The 15567-nt window shown below is 43.2% G+C and overlaps 2 protein-coding genes across 5 annotated transcripts in view; both read left to right on the top strand.

Moving 5' to 3' along the window:
- Nucleotides 1-3: 3 nt before the first annotated feature.
- Nucleotides 4-4928, top strand: CCDC127 (coiled-coil domain containing 127). 4 transcript variants are annotated; one of them, XM_037380408.1, is made up of 3 exons: nucleotides 4-204; nucleotides 627-755; nucleotides 1415-4428. In XM_037380408.1, the coding sequence occupies exons 2-3, from the start codon at nucleotides 635-637 to the stop codon at nucleotides 2086-2088; spliced, it is 795 nt and encodes a 264-aa protein (XP_037236305.1). In that variant the 5' UTR covers nucleotides 4-204; nucleotides 627-634; the 3' UTR covers nucleotides 2089-4428. The 4 variants fall into 4 exon arrangements, with proteins under 4 accessions (XP_037236305.1, XP_037236307.1, XP_037236306.1 ...); XM_037380410.1 differs by lacking the exon at nucleotides 4-204 and adding an exon at nucleotides 213-252 and having other exon boundaries at nucleotides 1415-4928; XM_037380409.1 differs by lacking the exon at nucleotides 4-204 and adding an exon at nucleotides 259-502 and having other exon boundaries at nucleotides 1415-4928.
- Nucleotides 4929-7239: 2311 nt separating this feature from the next.
- SLC6A19 (solute carrier family 6 member 19) overlaps nucleotides 7240-15567 on the top strand; it is a 32238-nt gene continuing 23910 nt past the window's right edge. The window contains exon 1 of the mRNA XM_037381798.1: nucleotides 7240-15414. Within this exon, the coding sequence (XP_037237695.1) occupies nucleotides 15213-15414 (202 nt within the window). The 5' untranslated portion in view covers nucleotides 7240-15212. The remainder of the gene's footprint in view (nucleotides 15415-15567) is intronic.

Here is a 15567-nt window from a genome sequence, read left to right as displayed (position 1 = left end):
CAAGTGTGTCGGAAGGGGGGAGCCACGGCCTGAGCGCGTGCGTGCGGAGTCCTCCCCCCTCCTCAACCTTCCCCTCGTCCCTGCCGCCCGAGCGGGCGGCCGGGAGCGCTCAGCACCCGGGCAAGCCCGTCGGTTTGCCCCCCTCGGCTTCCCCCCTCCTTCTCGAGGCTAATGGGCCGCCCCGGGAGGGGGCGGGACCCACAGGTAAGTGACAGCGACAAGGCTCCGGCGCGGCCCCGCGCTCCCGGGCTGGTAGGTGGCGGTCCCGCTCCGCGGGCGGCGGTCGGGGCCGCGCCCCTCCTCGGGCCGGCGCTGGCCTAGCGGCGGGGCCGGGGCCTGCGGCGCGGAGGATCCTGGAGGTCGTCGGGACGGCGGCAGCATCAGCTACCGTGCCGCCGGCCGGGGGAGGGGAGGGCGGTAGCAGCGGCGAGCCCCGGGGCGGCGAGGCTGACCGGCAGGGAGCCGGCCCGGCGGCGTCGCGCTGCTCGGAGGCCCGCCCGCGGTGAGCTCCCGGCTGGCGGGGCCGCCGTGTGAGGGCCTGGGGCAGAAACGGCAGTCCCGCAGCTGGCGGCGGGCCGCGCAGGAGGGCGGCTGCTCACGCCGTGTTTCTCTGCTGTAAATCTCAGGTGCCTTCATGAATAATTTAAATGACCCTCCCAACTGGAACATCCTGCCGAACCGGCGGGAGCCCGGCGATGAAGGCAGCAGGTGGAACTACGCCTTGCTGGTGCCCATGCTGGGCCTGGCCGCCTTCCGTAAGTAGCGCCTGGGCCTCTCCGCGGGCGCCGGGGCTTGTGGCCGCTCCCGGGCACTCGCCCGCCAGCCACAGGGCGAGCTGAGGTGGTGCGGGGCTAACGCCGGACCCCACCGGGGAGGGTTCCTCTGGTCGGATTGTAATGCTATAACCAGGGAGCACTGTTCACAGCACTAAGGCAACGGCCATTTTTCACACATGGAATCGAATCCATGTTTAATAACCTCTGATTTACAAACCTGTCTCGGAAGAGCGGACATACGGTGTGCTACAGAGCCTAACCTTGGTGACAGCCCAAGGAGATGCAGAGGTATGTTTATTTCCTGGGCCTGGAAAGTTCTCTGCAGTTCCTGCATTAGAAGCCTCCAGTTTGTTTCCCCATAATTTTATTTTCCTCTTTAATCTAAGAAGTGTATGTATTAGCAGTAAAAGACACGGGGAGATTTTACTTCAAAAGAAATACGACCATTTAAAGTGACTTACTGTGAACATGGACCCACAGAAATAGATTTTGTGGGATGTGACTAGAAGTGAGTATCACTGGGGAGGGCAGGAAAGAAAGTTTTTTACCACTTAATAGCTTCTTTAGAAGCATAGTTAATTAATCATTCCCATCAATGTTATATGTGTTATATCTGAAGTCTCCTTCATATATGACAGGTTGGATCTGGACCAGAGAATGTCAAAAAGAAATAGAAAGAGAAAAAAAAGAATATTATAAAAAACATTCATCTTTACAAAAAAATCTGGAAGCCAAATATCGGGATATAATCACAGAAAATCGCCGCACGGTTGCTCATTTGGAGTTGGAGCTTGAAAAGGAACGCAACAGAACCCTGAGTTACCGTGAAGCCCTCGTGTCCCAGTCTCGCAAACTAGTAGAAGAAAGAAGGATCCTAGAGCAGGAGCAGGAGAAGTTAGAGCGAGAAAAACAAGTCCTTTTGCACTCAGGAGCAGAAGGTAACTTGTACCAAAGCTGTCTGGCAAAGGAAGAAGAGTGGCAAAAGAGAGCCAATATTTTACTAAAAGAATTTGAAGAGGGACTTAAAGAAAGACAGGACATCTACTGCAGTCTTGTTGTACCCAGAAGCCAGAGACTAGAAATAGAGAAAAATCTGCTAGTTAAAGCAGCAACTGATCCTGTTGCTGTGGCTCTACATATGGAAAGTGGCTTAAAAGATATTTTCAAACATGATAACTACTGTGGCAATCTACTCAACAGAAGTAAAAGTCAGAATGGAAGACTTATGTGGCTGTATCTCAGATACTGGGAACTAGCTATTGAACTACAGAAGTTCAAGAGGGCAGAAAAGGCCATGTTAGGAAAACGATAAGCAGAGGAAGTATCGGGATTTCATGTCATCCACTGTGCATAGTAGGGACAATCACAGTTGTAGTCTGAAGCTGTTAAATTCTCCTACTGTGTTTCAGTTTCTCTTCTTTGTTGCACTTGTGTTTGCATGGGACGTGTGCAGTGTTGGTGCCTTTCCTTTCACTACCAACAGATGCCCTAGTGAGCTATGCATGCTCTTAAACTCTGTGAGTGTGTTTGTATTGCAGACTGCAGCGTAGTATAGAGATAGGCCAGCTTCCATAGGTAAAAGAAGCAGCAAGACAGAACTCTATTTAGAGTGATTTACCTAGTTGGTGGTCATGCTCCATCAACAGAGAAGTGTGACAACTGCCATAGCACATTGTGTTCCTTATCCCTGATGTTTTATATGGTGTCTAATGCTATCCTTTTTTTTAATTATTATTATTTTAAAGTTAGGGGGTTTTGTTTAAACAAGACTGATTTTGAGGCAGATATTTGGAAGACACCGTGTTTGAGCAAGCTGCTTGCCACATATATCCTACATGTATATACATACATTTATATAAATATACATGTGTATAAATATGCATGTGCGTATAAGTGTATGTATTATTATTCTGAGGGGAGAATAGTATCATGTTTCAAATTAATCAGTGTTGCGCTGTCTTCCAATTTAATACACAAATAGTACTTTATGAATGAAACATCCAAAAGATGCTAATTAAAATAACAGAGGAAACAGATTGATGAAATTCTCATTGGAGCTAGAGATCCATGCTTGAGTACTAGAGAGCGTATAAACTCAAAGTTGTATTCTCATCATACTAGAGATATGTTAAGAATACTTAGGCTTTTTTCTCAGTCAAGGTTTCAGTTGTAACCCAACAGTCTGCATCCATTATAGATGTCACCGTGCTGCTGCCTCTACATCGCAATGCACTGGCTGCTACCTGGTTAGCCTGCAGGAACCTCCGTGGGTTACAGCCATTGCATCTGCATCCGTTCCTTGGACAGGTCCTGTTTGTAATTTGCAGATAGGAACCTAAATGCAACATGCACTGGTAGCCCCTACCTCCCTCTCCAATTGTCTCAGTTCTCCCAAAATGGAAGTATACTTTTCCACAGCTTAAATTTTGAGCTTATGGTTCACCCCTTCTTGTATACATGACCATGAAAGCCTACAGATACACAGGCTTTGCAAACTTTTAAGAAAGGGGGCTTTTAAATTAGCTTTAAAGTTAGCACGGTAAAATAAACAGATCTACATATATTAAAAAAAAACCAACAAACCCACACAACACCCAACAAGCAGAAAAAAACAAAACAAAACCCCAGTGCATTTCCATGCTTAAATCCTTTAAAACTCTGAGTAGTCTTCGGGTCCTTGTAGCAGTAAGAACCACCTTCATTTTCAAATATGCCAGGTAGCTGGGATACTAACCTTTTTCTTCTTTCTAATCCAGCCTTAGACCACAAAGGGGCAGTGTTCACACTTTTGTTTATAAAATCTGGCCTTTGTCACTTGACTTTGGTTAGTGTTGGTAGCTTGTCAGTTCCTTAATTAGAAGTTCTTTACTGAGGGCTGGACATTACAAACAGGTTTGCTTTAGGCTATGAGCTACTGCATGGCTCAGAAGCAGTTCAGCTAAGTGAATGACCATCCAAGTTTAAAAGAGACTCCAGCAGATGCAGGGTTTTCTCTTATTTCCTCCTGGTTTCACTTCAGTCTGGACACAGAAGACAGCAGATAAATCTTTTGAAGCAACGTGTGCGACCTAATCCAGTTACTCAACAAAAATATCTTAACATGAAAAGAAATTCTTAAATAGAATATGTGTTTCCCAACTACTCTGTTTTCCAGTTGTGATTTTGCTCACTTTGAATTGATTTATTAGTCTCTAATGCATTGATTTTCTTTTGTGTTTTGTTGTGTTATTTTTAAATAAAGTCGTAGTAGATAGACCAGGGAAGGGGGGAGAGGGGGGAAGAGGAACCATCACAAATGCCTGAGAGGCCAAAATTTGTCTGCATGCCAAGCATATGTGGGCTGGGAGATGAGAACGCAACTGAGTTACTACTTTGTGTGACAGCCTGAGCCAAGCTGCTGTAGCTACCTATATGCACATGCCCTAATTGCCCAGTAGAACAGACTAGTTTGAATAACTTAATCTGTGTGTAATTCCTTCAGGATGTGAAAAGTGTGTGACCACACCGCTGTGGTGTATTTGATATGTAGGTGTAGGCAGTTAAGCAATGCAGCTGACAAACAGCAGCTAGTGAATCAATGCCAGTGCATTTGAGATTCATGCCTTGAATTTGTACATATTCATTAGTTACTAGTATTAAAAGATCAAACATTTTATGCTTTTTCATTTTTTTCATAGTTTGTCACCACTCGGAATGCTTAAAGAAAATGTAATCGAGGGTAAAATACTTTTTTCGGTATAAATGCATTAAGTTGAGGCATCGTACGCTCAATTGTATAGAGTTGGATTGCAATGGTTTGATACTCAGTTTCACTTATTTAGAAGTGTCAATTATTTGTACAACTAATTGTTGAATTATTGTTCATGGACACTTTGCAGATTATTCTATTAAGACTGAAGAGTTATCTGAGGACAATTTTTAGAAGCAACTGCTTTAGAAGCACTGGTCCTATTAGTTTCTACCAAAACTCATGTTTATCAGTCTGTTACATGTTTTTTAAATATTCCCCCTTTGTAGGCTGTTATGTTGAAAGTTCAAATATATGTAGAACGCAAGAATAATTTGTTTTCAAAAGACCTAATGAATTTTTTTGTTATGATAATTGTCACTTACCTGTTAAACAATAAGAACTAATAAAAACCCTTACATATTTCTGCAGTTTTGTAACTTGAGCAAGGTGTGTAGGAGAAGTGGAATTTGCTATTTTATTTCAGCTTTCCAAGCACACAATTTTAAGGTTTTACAAATTGGACAATTTTTAATTTGGCATGTAAAAAGTTTTGGTGCTGAGAAGAGAGTATGTTGGAAAGTTTTGTTCTTTCATAGGAAAGAACAACATCGTTAAACAGATGAGCACACCAACTTCAACTGAAGATGAGTGATTAAAGATGACCATCCCACTGAAAGACTGGGGTAATTCATTCTGTCTGTTATGTAGGGTATTGTCTTCCTCCAGAATCCCTTGGATATCTCATTCTGCATGTCAGCTCCTTTTTGTTTCCCTGTGTGGATTTTCTCGTCTTCCTGCTCTGTGAAGAACTGCAATCCAGCCACTCTGGGACAGTGCTCAGATGCTCTGGAAGTCCGTTTTCCCTTCATAAAAGATCCTTAACCTCTGTATTTGACACAATCCTTTGCGTTTACCCATCCCTCATTATCACAGCCAAGTTATCACCAGTCCATACCCCTCAGGGCAGTAGCTGTGTTCATATGACTTTATACATTTAGACATGGGTAAGGAAACACCCTGAGATGTCTTGTGCTTTCAATAAAAGCAGAAATCCCTATGTTCTCCCTGGTCTGTTGTGCAGCACAGCTGCTGTCCTGGGTGCGTGCAACACAAAGAGAAACACAAAACACACTCTGGACGTCACAGAAACTAGAAACTCAGTACTAAACTGAGTGCTAGAAAAGGGAAATCTTCCTTAGAAAATGCTCCTGAAGCGGGGCAGGTAAAGAGGAGCAGCCCAGAGGATCTGGCCTTCTCTCACTCCTTTTGCCTGAATAGGATCTGTCAGAAGAACACTGACATGACATGTCTTGCTCAAAGGGATGCTGTGCTCTGGAAGTGACAGCTCTTTTCAAGTCCCTCTGGAGAGAAGGGTCTTAGGAAGCCACCCTTTGCCTCTTGCTCTAAATCATGCTTTTGAGCACTCCTATATGAGGATGAGAAAATAGTGAGTGTTCCTTTGCGAGGATACAAGGTCAAAACAGTGGTCAGCAGTTCAGGTTTTGTGGCTATATCAAAGGAATTTGAGTTACTGCTGTGATAAAAGGATGAAATTCAGGTTTACTCTATCGTTACCGTGGTGCAGCTGGATGAAGGCTGTGCCTGTGTGCATGCTGAGGCCAATTAGTCATTAATTGACTGACTACTCCAGGAGGTCTCCAGCTAGTCACTACATAGCTGGGAAGACAGATGGATCGGCAAAGAAGTAACACACTGAATTTAGGGTAGCTTGGCAATGAGGAGATCAACTGATCTGCTAGCCACTTCAAAACAAAATCAACTGATCACTGCAGGAGCTCTCCCAGCAGCTGGGGCCATGCCAGAAGTTTCCCAGGGAGCTCCTGCTGATAGATGGGAGTTCTGCTCCTCGAGCTGATAGATGCTATCGGAATGTTTAGATATATTGCTTAACTACTTGGGGTGAAGGACCCAGTGCACAGCCAGGGATTTCCCCAAGGAGTTTCTGTTGTTGATTACGGAATTGACCAAACCACGTGTAATTTTATATAGTCAGTGGAAACCATTCCTGCCTATGAAAGGATGGGCAGGTGTGGCTGTCTTTTGTCCATAGTTAAGATGTGTTTCTAACATAGTTTAAGATCATCAATTGATCTTAAATCATCAATCATCAAATGACCACTGTAGTGGTCAGCTAGAATTCACCGGAACAACAGTTTGGGGAGTCTCAGTCCATCTAGCTGAAGACACCATGGAGAGATATTTGCAACATCAGCATCCACGCAGCTGTCTTGGTCAAGAGATTCGCTTCTCCCTGTGAGCATTACCCTATGCAAAATATCTCAACAGAAATAATAAACATTCTGTCTGTGAATGTGTGCAGCCATGTGTTCAGTCAGTAAAGTCCAAGTGGGAGAGTGAGAAACCATTTCCCAGCACAGAAAAGATTCAAAGTCTTAGAAAGCAGACAAATTGGCCTTTTAAACTGATAACACCTAAATACATTTTGAAGGAGAAAAAAGAAACAAGAAAAACCTCAGCACCTGACCTAGATGAAGTAAGTTTAAAAGACCTCATGCAGACAGACCCCCAAAGGACTGGTATTAGTAGAACTTTGACTTAGGGATTGTACAGGAATTGTAGAAGAATTATAGAGTAATGAAGGCAGGTTAATTAACATTGATCATATACAGCTGTGGGCTTGCCTCAGGGGCAGTGGGTTGGCTGACCTGGATAATGTGCAGCTGTGGCTGGTTCCAGCTAAGCAGTTAAATAGCTCTAAGAGGTATGGAAGAGGAGCACTGGATGAAGAGAGACCTGGAAGAAACTGAGAGAGGAGAGGGAGGAGCAAGAAGAGGGAAGACTCTGGATGTAGCAGAGGCAAGAAGTAGGATGGACTGGCTTAAAGAGGATGAAGAAATAGCACAAACAGTAGATGGACTTTTGAAACCTTGTGGGGTTTGGTGGCTGTGCTGGGGCAAGGTGTGGGAGCTACTTGTTGAAGCTGACCTGGTATGGGATGGTAAAAGCCTTGTTGCAGCCGGCTAGTTTTGATAGTGCTGCGACAATGGATGGTAACATGCATACTGAGTAGTTTCAAGGAACACAAACTATTTTGATATGGGAATCAAATTCTCTGGCAGAACTGAGAGACCTATCGCAATCTAATCAACCATCTTAATACTCCTACCATGGATTCTGACAACCAGGATAACAAGCTTGGCCTATTAATGGCCAACGGGTGGCAAATAGGCCTTATAGCTGAACCTGGATTCTCTGAGAGTGTACAGTCACTCCAAGTAATCATTTGATATGCCAGGAAAAACCCACAGCCCTTGTGGGCAGTATTCTCAGAACGGCTGGGGCCCCCGGCTCAGTGGTACATGAATGTACCTTCTGGTTCTGAAGTTAAAAGAACTATCTGAGAACATGGACAGATGAAGCTTGTTCTGGAAATACCATCACTTTTCTGAAACTGAAAAAGGATCATGCTGAGCCAATTGCCATCAAGGTCAGTGTCAAACAAGGGGTTCCAGTGTCACCAAATCATTCCATTACTCTGCAGCCTAGAAAAAGATGGCTATGGATTCCACCAGAGAAAATGCAACAATGTGGCCAAACCAGATTGTCACCTCAGCCTTTGTTGATGGTTTGGTCCTGCCAAGCAACATGTGGGAAGGGATGGAAATCACTGTCTCCCCTTTAGTGACCTTTTTGCATGTGCACTGACCTAAAATGCAGGAGGGAGAAATGTCATGGCTTTGTCATCAGCTCCAGCCATGACACTGACACAATCAACTGCAGCCACTGGAAGGTGTTGAATATAAGCTGAACACAGTTGCTTCAGGAGTCTCTGAAAAATACCCCAGGTTGAAAATTTACCTCTGGTTAGAGACATCTAAATCTGAATATTGAAATTTGATTCTTGGTTTTCTAGCATGGGAAAAGCTCTGTCAAAACCTTTACAGCAGACTTTGGAGACATACGCGGTACCAAGACTCACATCCTTGGCAAACCATGTAGGCGCAAAGGGAGCATTTTGGACCTTAAGATCAGAAGGACTGTCAGAAAACAGCCACCCCTTTCAGCTTGTACATGCTTACAGTACAACAACACTAAGGGTGGTGGCTGACAAGTCACAGTGTGGCAAGCTTTATTTCAAATGGACAAGTGCAGTCATAGCATATAATCCTGCTTGCAGGGTACCACGGTCTGAGAAATTACTGTGGAAGGAGTTGTGCAAAAAGACTAATTGCAAACAGGCTATAGATAGCCACTGGAAAAAGTGAAAAGGTGGAACATTACTGACAAAATACTGGCTAGCTACTGTGTATAATGTTAATGGCAACAACCAAACAACTAAGAGTAAATGATGCCTCTGGAAACAATCTGTGAAAGAGTCTGAAGAGGAATTGCGACCTGCCATGAAGGCCATTCACTGTTGTGTTCCCCCAACAGCCCCGTGCTCCAGGCTGATCCCAGCCCAAGCCCTCCAGCTGCTGGAAAAATGCTTTTTCAACCTTCTCTTTATAACTGCTCCTGTAAGATTGCATTACTGAGACGCCTCACCTCTAAACTTCCCTTGCACAGTCAGAATGAAATCCTCAGCTGCTTCCTCTTGCTAAATGCTACCTCCCCCTTCTGGCTAACGGCTCTTCTAGCCAGCAGCCTCAGCAGCACCCTCTGTTCCCATAGAATCATAGCATCGTTTAGGTTAGAAAAGACCATGAGCTCCTCTGGGGCGCATCTCTGATGTTCCACAGTTAGAGCTCTCTGGTCCAAACACAACTAGAGCATAATAACAAGAAAGATGAGGAAAACCCGTGGTGTTCAGAGATGAAGACAGAACGAACTTGCCTCCACCGAAGTGGGTATTGCAGTAGACCTCTATGCCAAGGTGACATGCAGGAGTTGGATGTAGTTCAGCAGCCTGTCAGCATCTCATGCCTACTGCAGCACAGGCAGCGGAAACAGTAACAACCTTGATTAAAGAGCCCTGTTTGTTGCTTAATGAACATGGCAAGCAGTAACCTACAACTGTCAATGTTATGCTGCCTGCTAGAGAAGAGATGCGTGTGGTGAGAAAGATCCAAGCAATAGTACTTTATTGGCTAAGAAATTTAGCGTGACCCTGGCCATCATGAGATCAGATAATTTGGTGTGGTCCACAGAAACATTTCTGCACCTATGCACCTTGCCTGTAATTCTCCCCAGAGTGATTCTGAAGATTGAATGTTTTCTTCAAAGATGAAAGCAGTATTTTGGGGATCTTCTGAAAGTATGCAGTGCAATATTAAGGACAGCACATCCTCCCTCCCTGGTGTCAACAAGAACAACAAAATAGAGAAGGATGAAGCTGCTGGAGCTGATATTACTTCAGTGAAATATTTATATACAAAGCTGAGGTAAGTATTATGCAAACTACCAGTATATACAAAAATAAAGATTGTGCCTATTTCTGGAGGATAAAAAGGGAGAAAAGTGCTGTGAGCATCAGTGTCAGCTCAGTTGTGGATGAACTGTAGCAGACATGATATTCATAGTTTGTGCCCTTTAATTAGTCTGTGGCTAAGGACACTACTACTTCCCCAATAAACACAGACTGGAAATTTCTAGGTGTGTCAGATTGCTGAAGGAAACTCCCTGACACCATAAAAACACTCCAGAATGGGATGTGTGGGGAAGTTACTGCATATGACATCCTACCTCTATTGTGTTCCCAGTAGCCTGAGACAGTTTCAATGACAGTTCAGTGACGTCCTGTTTCTCCTCTGCAGTGATACTTGCTGGTACAAGAGGACTTCTCTCCCACCTGCTGAAGTTTAGTTGCATGGGAAGAGATTTAGCCCCCAAAGATTATTGGACTTCTCCAAAGCCTTCCCTGCTTAAACTGCTGTGGTTACTTATCAGGGAGAGTTTGTGAACAACAGAGCATAAAACTTAGATCAAGTTAAAGATCTAAAGAAGATTTCTTGGCAATGTAAACCATAACCACCAGCCGTTGATTATTGGCCTTAAAACTAAGCAACTCTGAAACGTTTTGCCTGCATATCTCCTGTTCTAATATGATAATTAGCGTTGCCTGGGCTGAGGATTTTGAGTCTCATCCTGAGCCTGGGGTTCAGTGCTTCCTCTTTGCATAGCTCATCAAGGATTTTACCCATTGGGACCTTGTAAAAGGATTTTGGTTTTTCTCCACATATTTTAAAAGATGGTCCAAGCAGATTTTGCCAGGGACAAGCCACCAGCGAGAGCATTTCATTTAACCTCTGAATTTTCTTCTTTTTCTTCGTCTTTGCTTTTAAAACATCCTTACCACTTTACTTTTCCAAAAGAGGATCCTGTGCTTTAGGCATTTGGCTGTATAGTTACCACTGTCTTTACATTTCCATCTTTTTTTGTTTTAGGCTTGTCACACAACCGAGAGTAATTGTGATCACTGTATATTTTGCTTTGACTACAAAGTAGAAGCTGACTGAAAAAATAAGTATGATTAATGCTGGTGCGATATTGCCTTAGAATCACTAGAGTAAGAGTTTTCACACCAGTGTTTTCTTCAGTACTAAAAAGAGTCAGAAAATAATGTAGTTAATCCTAATAGCATGGTATATTGTAAGGCAAGATTTGAGAACAAATTTGGTGTTCACGGTTAGTTGCCTTTAGCTGCAATCCTCTGTAAATGTCATTCTGAAAATATTTGGAGAATTACAGACTTGTCCTATGTCATACCAGGGATGATGGGATCACAAGGAAAGGGCCATACTGTATCTCATTCCTGAAACTATGACTGGAGGTGAAACACATATATTGACACTGCTCTCTGCTTTTCTTAATGGCTTCAAATGAAAGGAACTGGGTTTCTTGAAGAACAGGCCGCTGTCCTGCTGGTTGGTCTTTGTCCTCCTCTTCACAGGATGCAGCCAGAAGAGTGCAGTGCCCTCCAGCCCATGGTGGAGGGCAGAAGACAACAGGTGCTTCAGCCAGGTCAGTCAACTCAGCTTGTTCACAGGAGAGAAGAACCTGTCCTCCTCCATACAGGGGTGGCTCCCTGCAAAGCAAGTCAGCTGTGCTGGCTCAGGAGTGCCTGTGCCGGTGTGAAGGGAGACCCCTGAGGGGTCAGAAGCAGGAGCAGCTGCTAGGTGGTCATTTTGGGAGAGGTTGTCAGGCCCCACCTGCACTTCAGGGAAGGATGGCTTGTCTCCGAGCCAGGGACAGTCCCTGTGGAGCCCAGGCTACCACAGACATGTTGGGGGCTGCCTGTAGCCGGGAGCCCCTCCACCCAGGTGGTACCACATCATGGGCCAGACCTGGCCACCCAGAGGGAAGCGAGCAGCTCCGTCCTTGCTGTTGTCTTGATCTACATCCCCAGTATTCTCCTACTGCCATGTCTTTTCTTAACTGCTACCCCCTCTCATACTCTTTCCTAACATCTTCATTGTCCTGCAAGATGAAAGACATTCTCATATAAGAAAAGGAATATGCCCATATTCTTTCACAAATGTGTAGGTGTGTATTCCAGTGAAATATATGCATTCTAAAAGGCATATTTTTCCTTTTGAATAAAGTTTTTGTAAAATTGTGAGTTGCATATGGACAAGATGGCTTACTTTTTTTGTATGGTCTCTTTTAACTTTTTGAAAAAACAATACATTAAAAATATGGGGGTAGCAGACAAAAAGACAGATTTGTCATTCGAAATGCTTTAACACAAGTAATGCAATCTAAATGTAAGATCAATTTTCTCCGTGATTTATAATTAGCGGTTTGCAAAACATGTCTTGTTTGGCAGCCTATATTGTGAAAGGATTGATTTCATCCAGATTTATGAATTTTACCAAACCCTGTGGGATGTGCCAAACCTAAGCCTTGTGTTACTTGAAGGGGAAGTTCACCTCGTCGGAGCGAAGGAAAGGGGCTCTGTTGGACAAGCAAGTGACTGTGGCCACCGCAGAGCAGCCCCAGCCTGTGCGTTCAAATCCACAGGGTGGCAATGTAGACAACCCCTGCGTGCGACTGTGGGTCATGGTCAAGCTGGTGCCATGGCTACCGCAGGTCCTTCAGAAAAAGACGCTACGCCTCCCAAGATCATTAGCCATGCAATTACACCGATAAGGAAATTTGAGCTAGATGCTATACCAGCATATTTGCTTCTGCAAATATTTAACAACTGACAGATAACAACCACTGGAACCTGGCATTACTGAAGTAAGAGAAACTTCTCCAGAAAGACATTTCGGATTTATTCAGTAGAAAGCTATCTGGAATGTATTTTTGGATCTTGATAGAAACTGCTTGCACATGAAACTTGGAATTTTTCAGATCACCCTAATACAAGTGTGAATTTATTTCATATCCTCTCATTTTGCCTTCATACAATCTGATTCCTAAAGGAAGCTACATTCATTCCTTCCATGTCAGCTTGCACTATGCTTAAAGAAAAAGATGCTATTTTAGGTTCAATAAATTCTACACAGAATCTGGATTGTCAAAGATTTCTGACTACACAGACATTAGATTGTAGCTGTAAGATATGTTGTGTGGACAGTATGTAATCACAATCTGATTCAGTTATTGAAAGAGGTTGTACGTATGACTTCGCAAAGATTTAGAACTAAAGCCTACAAGTCAGGGAATGTAGAAATATTATGGGGAGGATGTTGGGTTTTCTTCTGTGTCTTCTGTCTGGTCTTTACTACTGCCTCATATTCCCTACAGCATGAATACTGGGATTATCTTCCTACAGTTCAGGAGGCAGAATAATAACTCAGATTAGTTGTGAGCTCCTGGACCGTACAGTTTCTTGCTATTGACCAATAGGTCAAAGTCTTTCTGTTAAATTAGAAGTCGAAGAGCCGCAATTTGGAAGTTCTCTATTGCCACTTAAAAGTGAAAACTGATTTTTCTAGATAAGGAAAGTACAGTAAATATAGTCTTTTTGGACCCTCATAGACCAGCGGCCGCTTGTCCACCACTGGATGTATTAGCCAAGCTAAATAGGAGATATAACATGAACAAAATCTAAGTAAAGATCTGATGGTGATGATAAGCTGTGCTGACAGTAGAAATGATGTCTAAGGTGAGGTTACTAATGCAGTTCCTCAAGGATCAGTTTAGGAACAGTCTTTTGCCATTCTTCTACTAATGACCAAGGACAAAAAGTAGTAGCATGTTAGCGAAATACTCATGATGCAATCTCCGAAGTACTGTGAATGCTGAACATGTATCATCCTGGAAGAACTGAGTAGCTCAATATACTGGAGTATCAGAAACTGGGTGAAGTTTAAAACATGCTTTTGGTAACTTACAGAAAGAAGTTCTGCTGCAAGCCAGGAAATCCTTAGTTGTAACCACTAAAAGAGGGGAAAGGTGTTGATCCAGTGGTTAATTAGGAGACAGCTCGTCAATAGAACTGACAGGGACATGAAAAAGGCAAGTGCTATCACTAGGCAAACTGATAGAGATATTTCAAGTCAAATTAGAGAAATACTAATACCTGATTACAAGGCACAGGGAAAATCCACCTGGGCTACAATATACAGTTGTCCACATCAAGGATGAAGACTTCTTCTGCAACTTTTCAACTCAAAAGATAATGAACAGCCTTCTCAGGGTATAAGAGGACTGAAAATCTAGACTAGCCTTTTAGAAATAGGGAGTACCTAAACCCCAATTTTGAATTGACACAATAAGGTTGCAAAGGGATGCTGTGATAGGTTCACCTTTTGCAGGGGCTAGACTTACAAGATCCCTTCTAATTCTTTGTTTTGACCACCCTGTATCATTGCATGCAATGAGCTGACAAAATTCTTTCCTACAACACACACTGTGTTAGATTTTATTTCTAGTTTTCAGTGGCGAGTACTTATCTTTTGATAACACTGAGATACAGATGGCACAGTCTTGTTATGATTTGTACTGAAAGAATGAGGATGTGAGTAGTATCTGTGATATTTGTTAACCAGTGTATCTTTTTTATTTTTGACCAGTGCATCATAGGGTCATAGAAAAGATGAAGGGACCTTTGATTTCAAGCCCGTTTACAAGAAAGTTGTTATAGTCTTCAGACCTTGTTCTATAATGATTAGAGGTGTTAGGGTAAGCAGATTATGCTTATGATTTTAAAGGTCAGATTTTATAATCCCTTTCATTCTTCATCTTTTTTGTCAGAGCATTTAGTAGGGTAGGATCTCTTACAGAGACGGAAGAACATGTTTTGGCAATTAACAGGGAACATGCAATTCTGTAAGCATACACTATGGGAAACTGAATGTGATGGTGATTCACAAGCAGTTTATCTTCCTGATAAATAGTATGAAACCTCTGTATTCAGTCTGTGGCCAGTGGAATCTTTTTACTCCATATTTGCTAGGGCTATATATGTATTTAAGTGAGTTTAAACAGGGGAGTGGCAAGGGGTGTTTCATAACCTTATAGGCGATTACAGTTTATAGCCAAATTATCTCCTGAATTACATTAGCTGAAATCAATGTCTTCTACTAGATGAACAGACTGTTCCATAAAACCTTGACAGATAAAGCATTAATAAGTGTCAGAGCTGACTTGGTCAATCGAATGATTTGCTGACACTTCTTTTTACCACAAGCCTGCACTTTCAAGTTTAGTGCCAAAGGTTCACTATATATAGCTGAAGACAGCAAATAAATGATCTCTTTTTGCACAGATTTCTAACTAGCTGCCTGTTTCGTTATCTCCTCACTGGGGCAGCGTTTTCACTCGGGAACTAAAATATGGTGAAGCTACAGTTGCCCAATCCTGGCCTGGAGGACAGGATACCTTCCCATGCAGAACTTGAGGTCCTTGAGAAAGAAGAGGCAGACTCCAGACCAAAATGGGATAACAAGGCTCAGTATATGCTGACGTGTGTAGGGTTTTGTGTGGGTTTAGGAAATGTGTGGCGGTTTCCGTATCTCTGTCAGAGCCATGGAGGAGGTATGTCTTTAATATATCTTAACTAACTTTGGCTATAAACTAAGTTTAATCTCTCTTTTGGGAAACAAATAATAGCATATGCTTAGAACTGGTCAGTTCCTATAAGAATAGCGATGTTCATCTCTAGAAGACCGTCTTAACGGAGAAGGTTTT

This window comes from Falco rusticolus, chromosome 3 (genome assembly GCF_015220075.1).
Source record: "Falco rusticolus isolate bFalRus1 chromosome 3, bFalRus1.pri, whole genome shotgun sequence".
Taxonomy (NCBI): Eukaryota; Metazoa; Chordata; class Aves; order Falconiformes; family Falconidae; genus Falco; species Falco rusticolus.
Note: the sequence above shows the minus strand (reverse complement) of the source record. Positions and strands in the feature narration are given on the sequence as shown.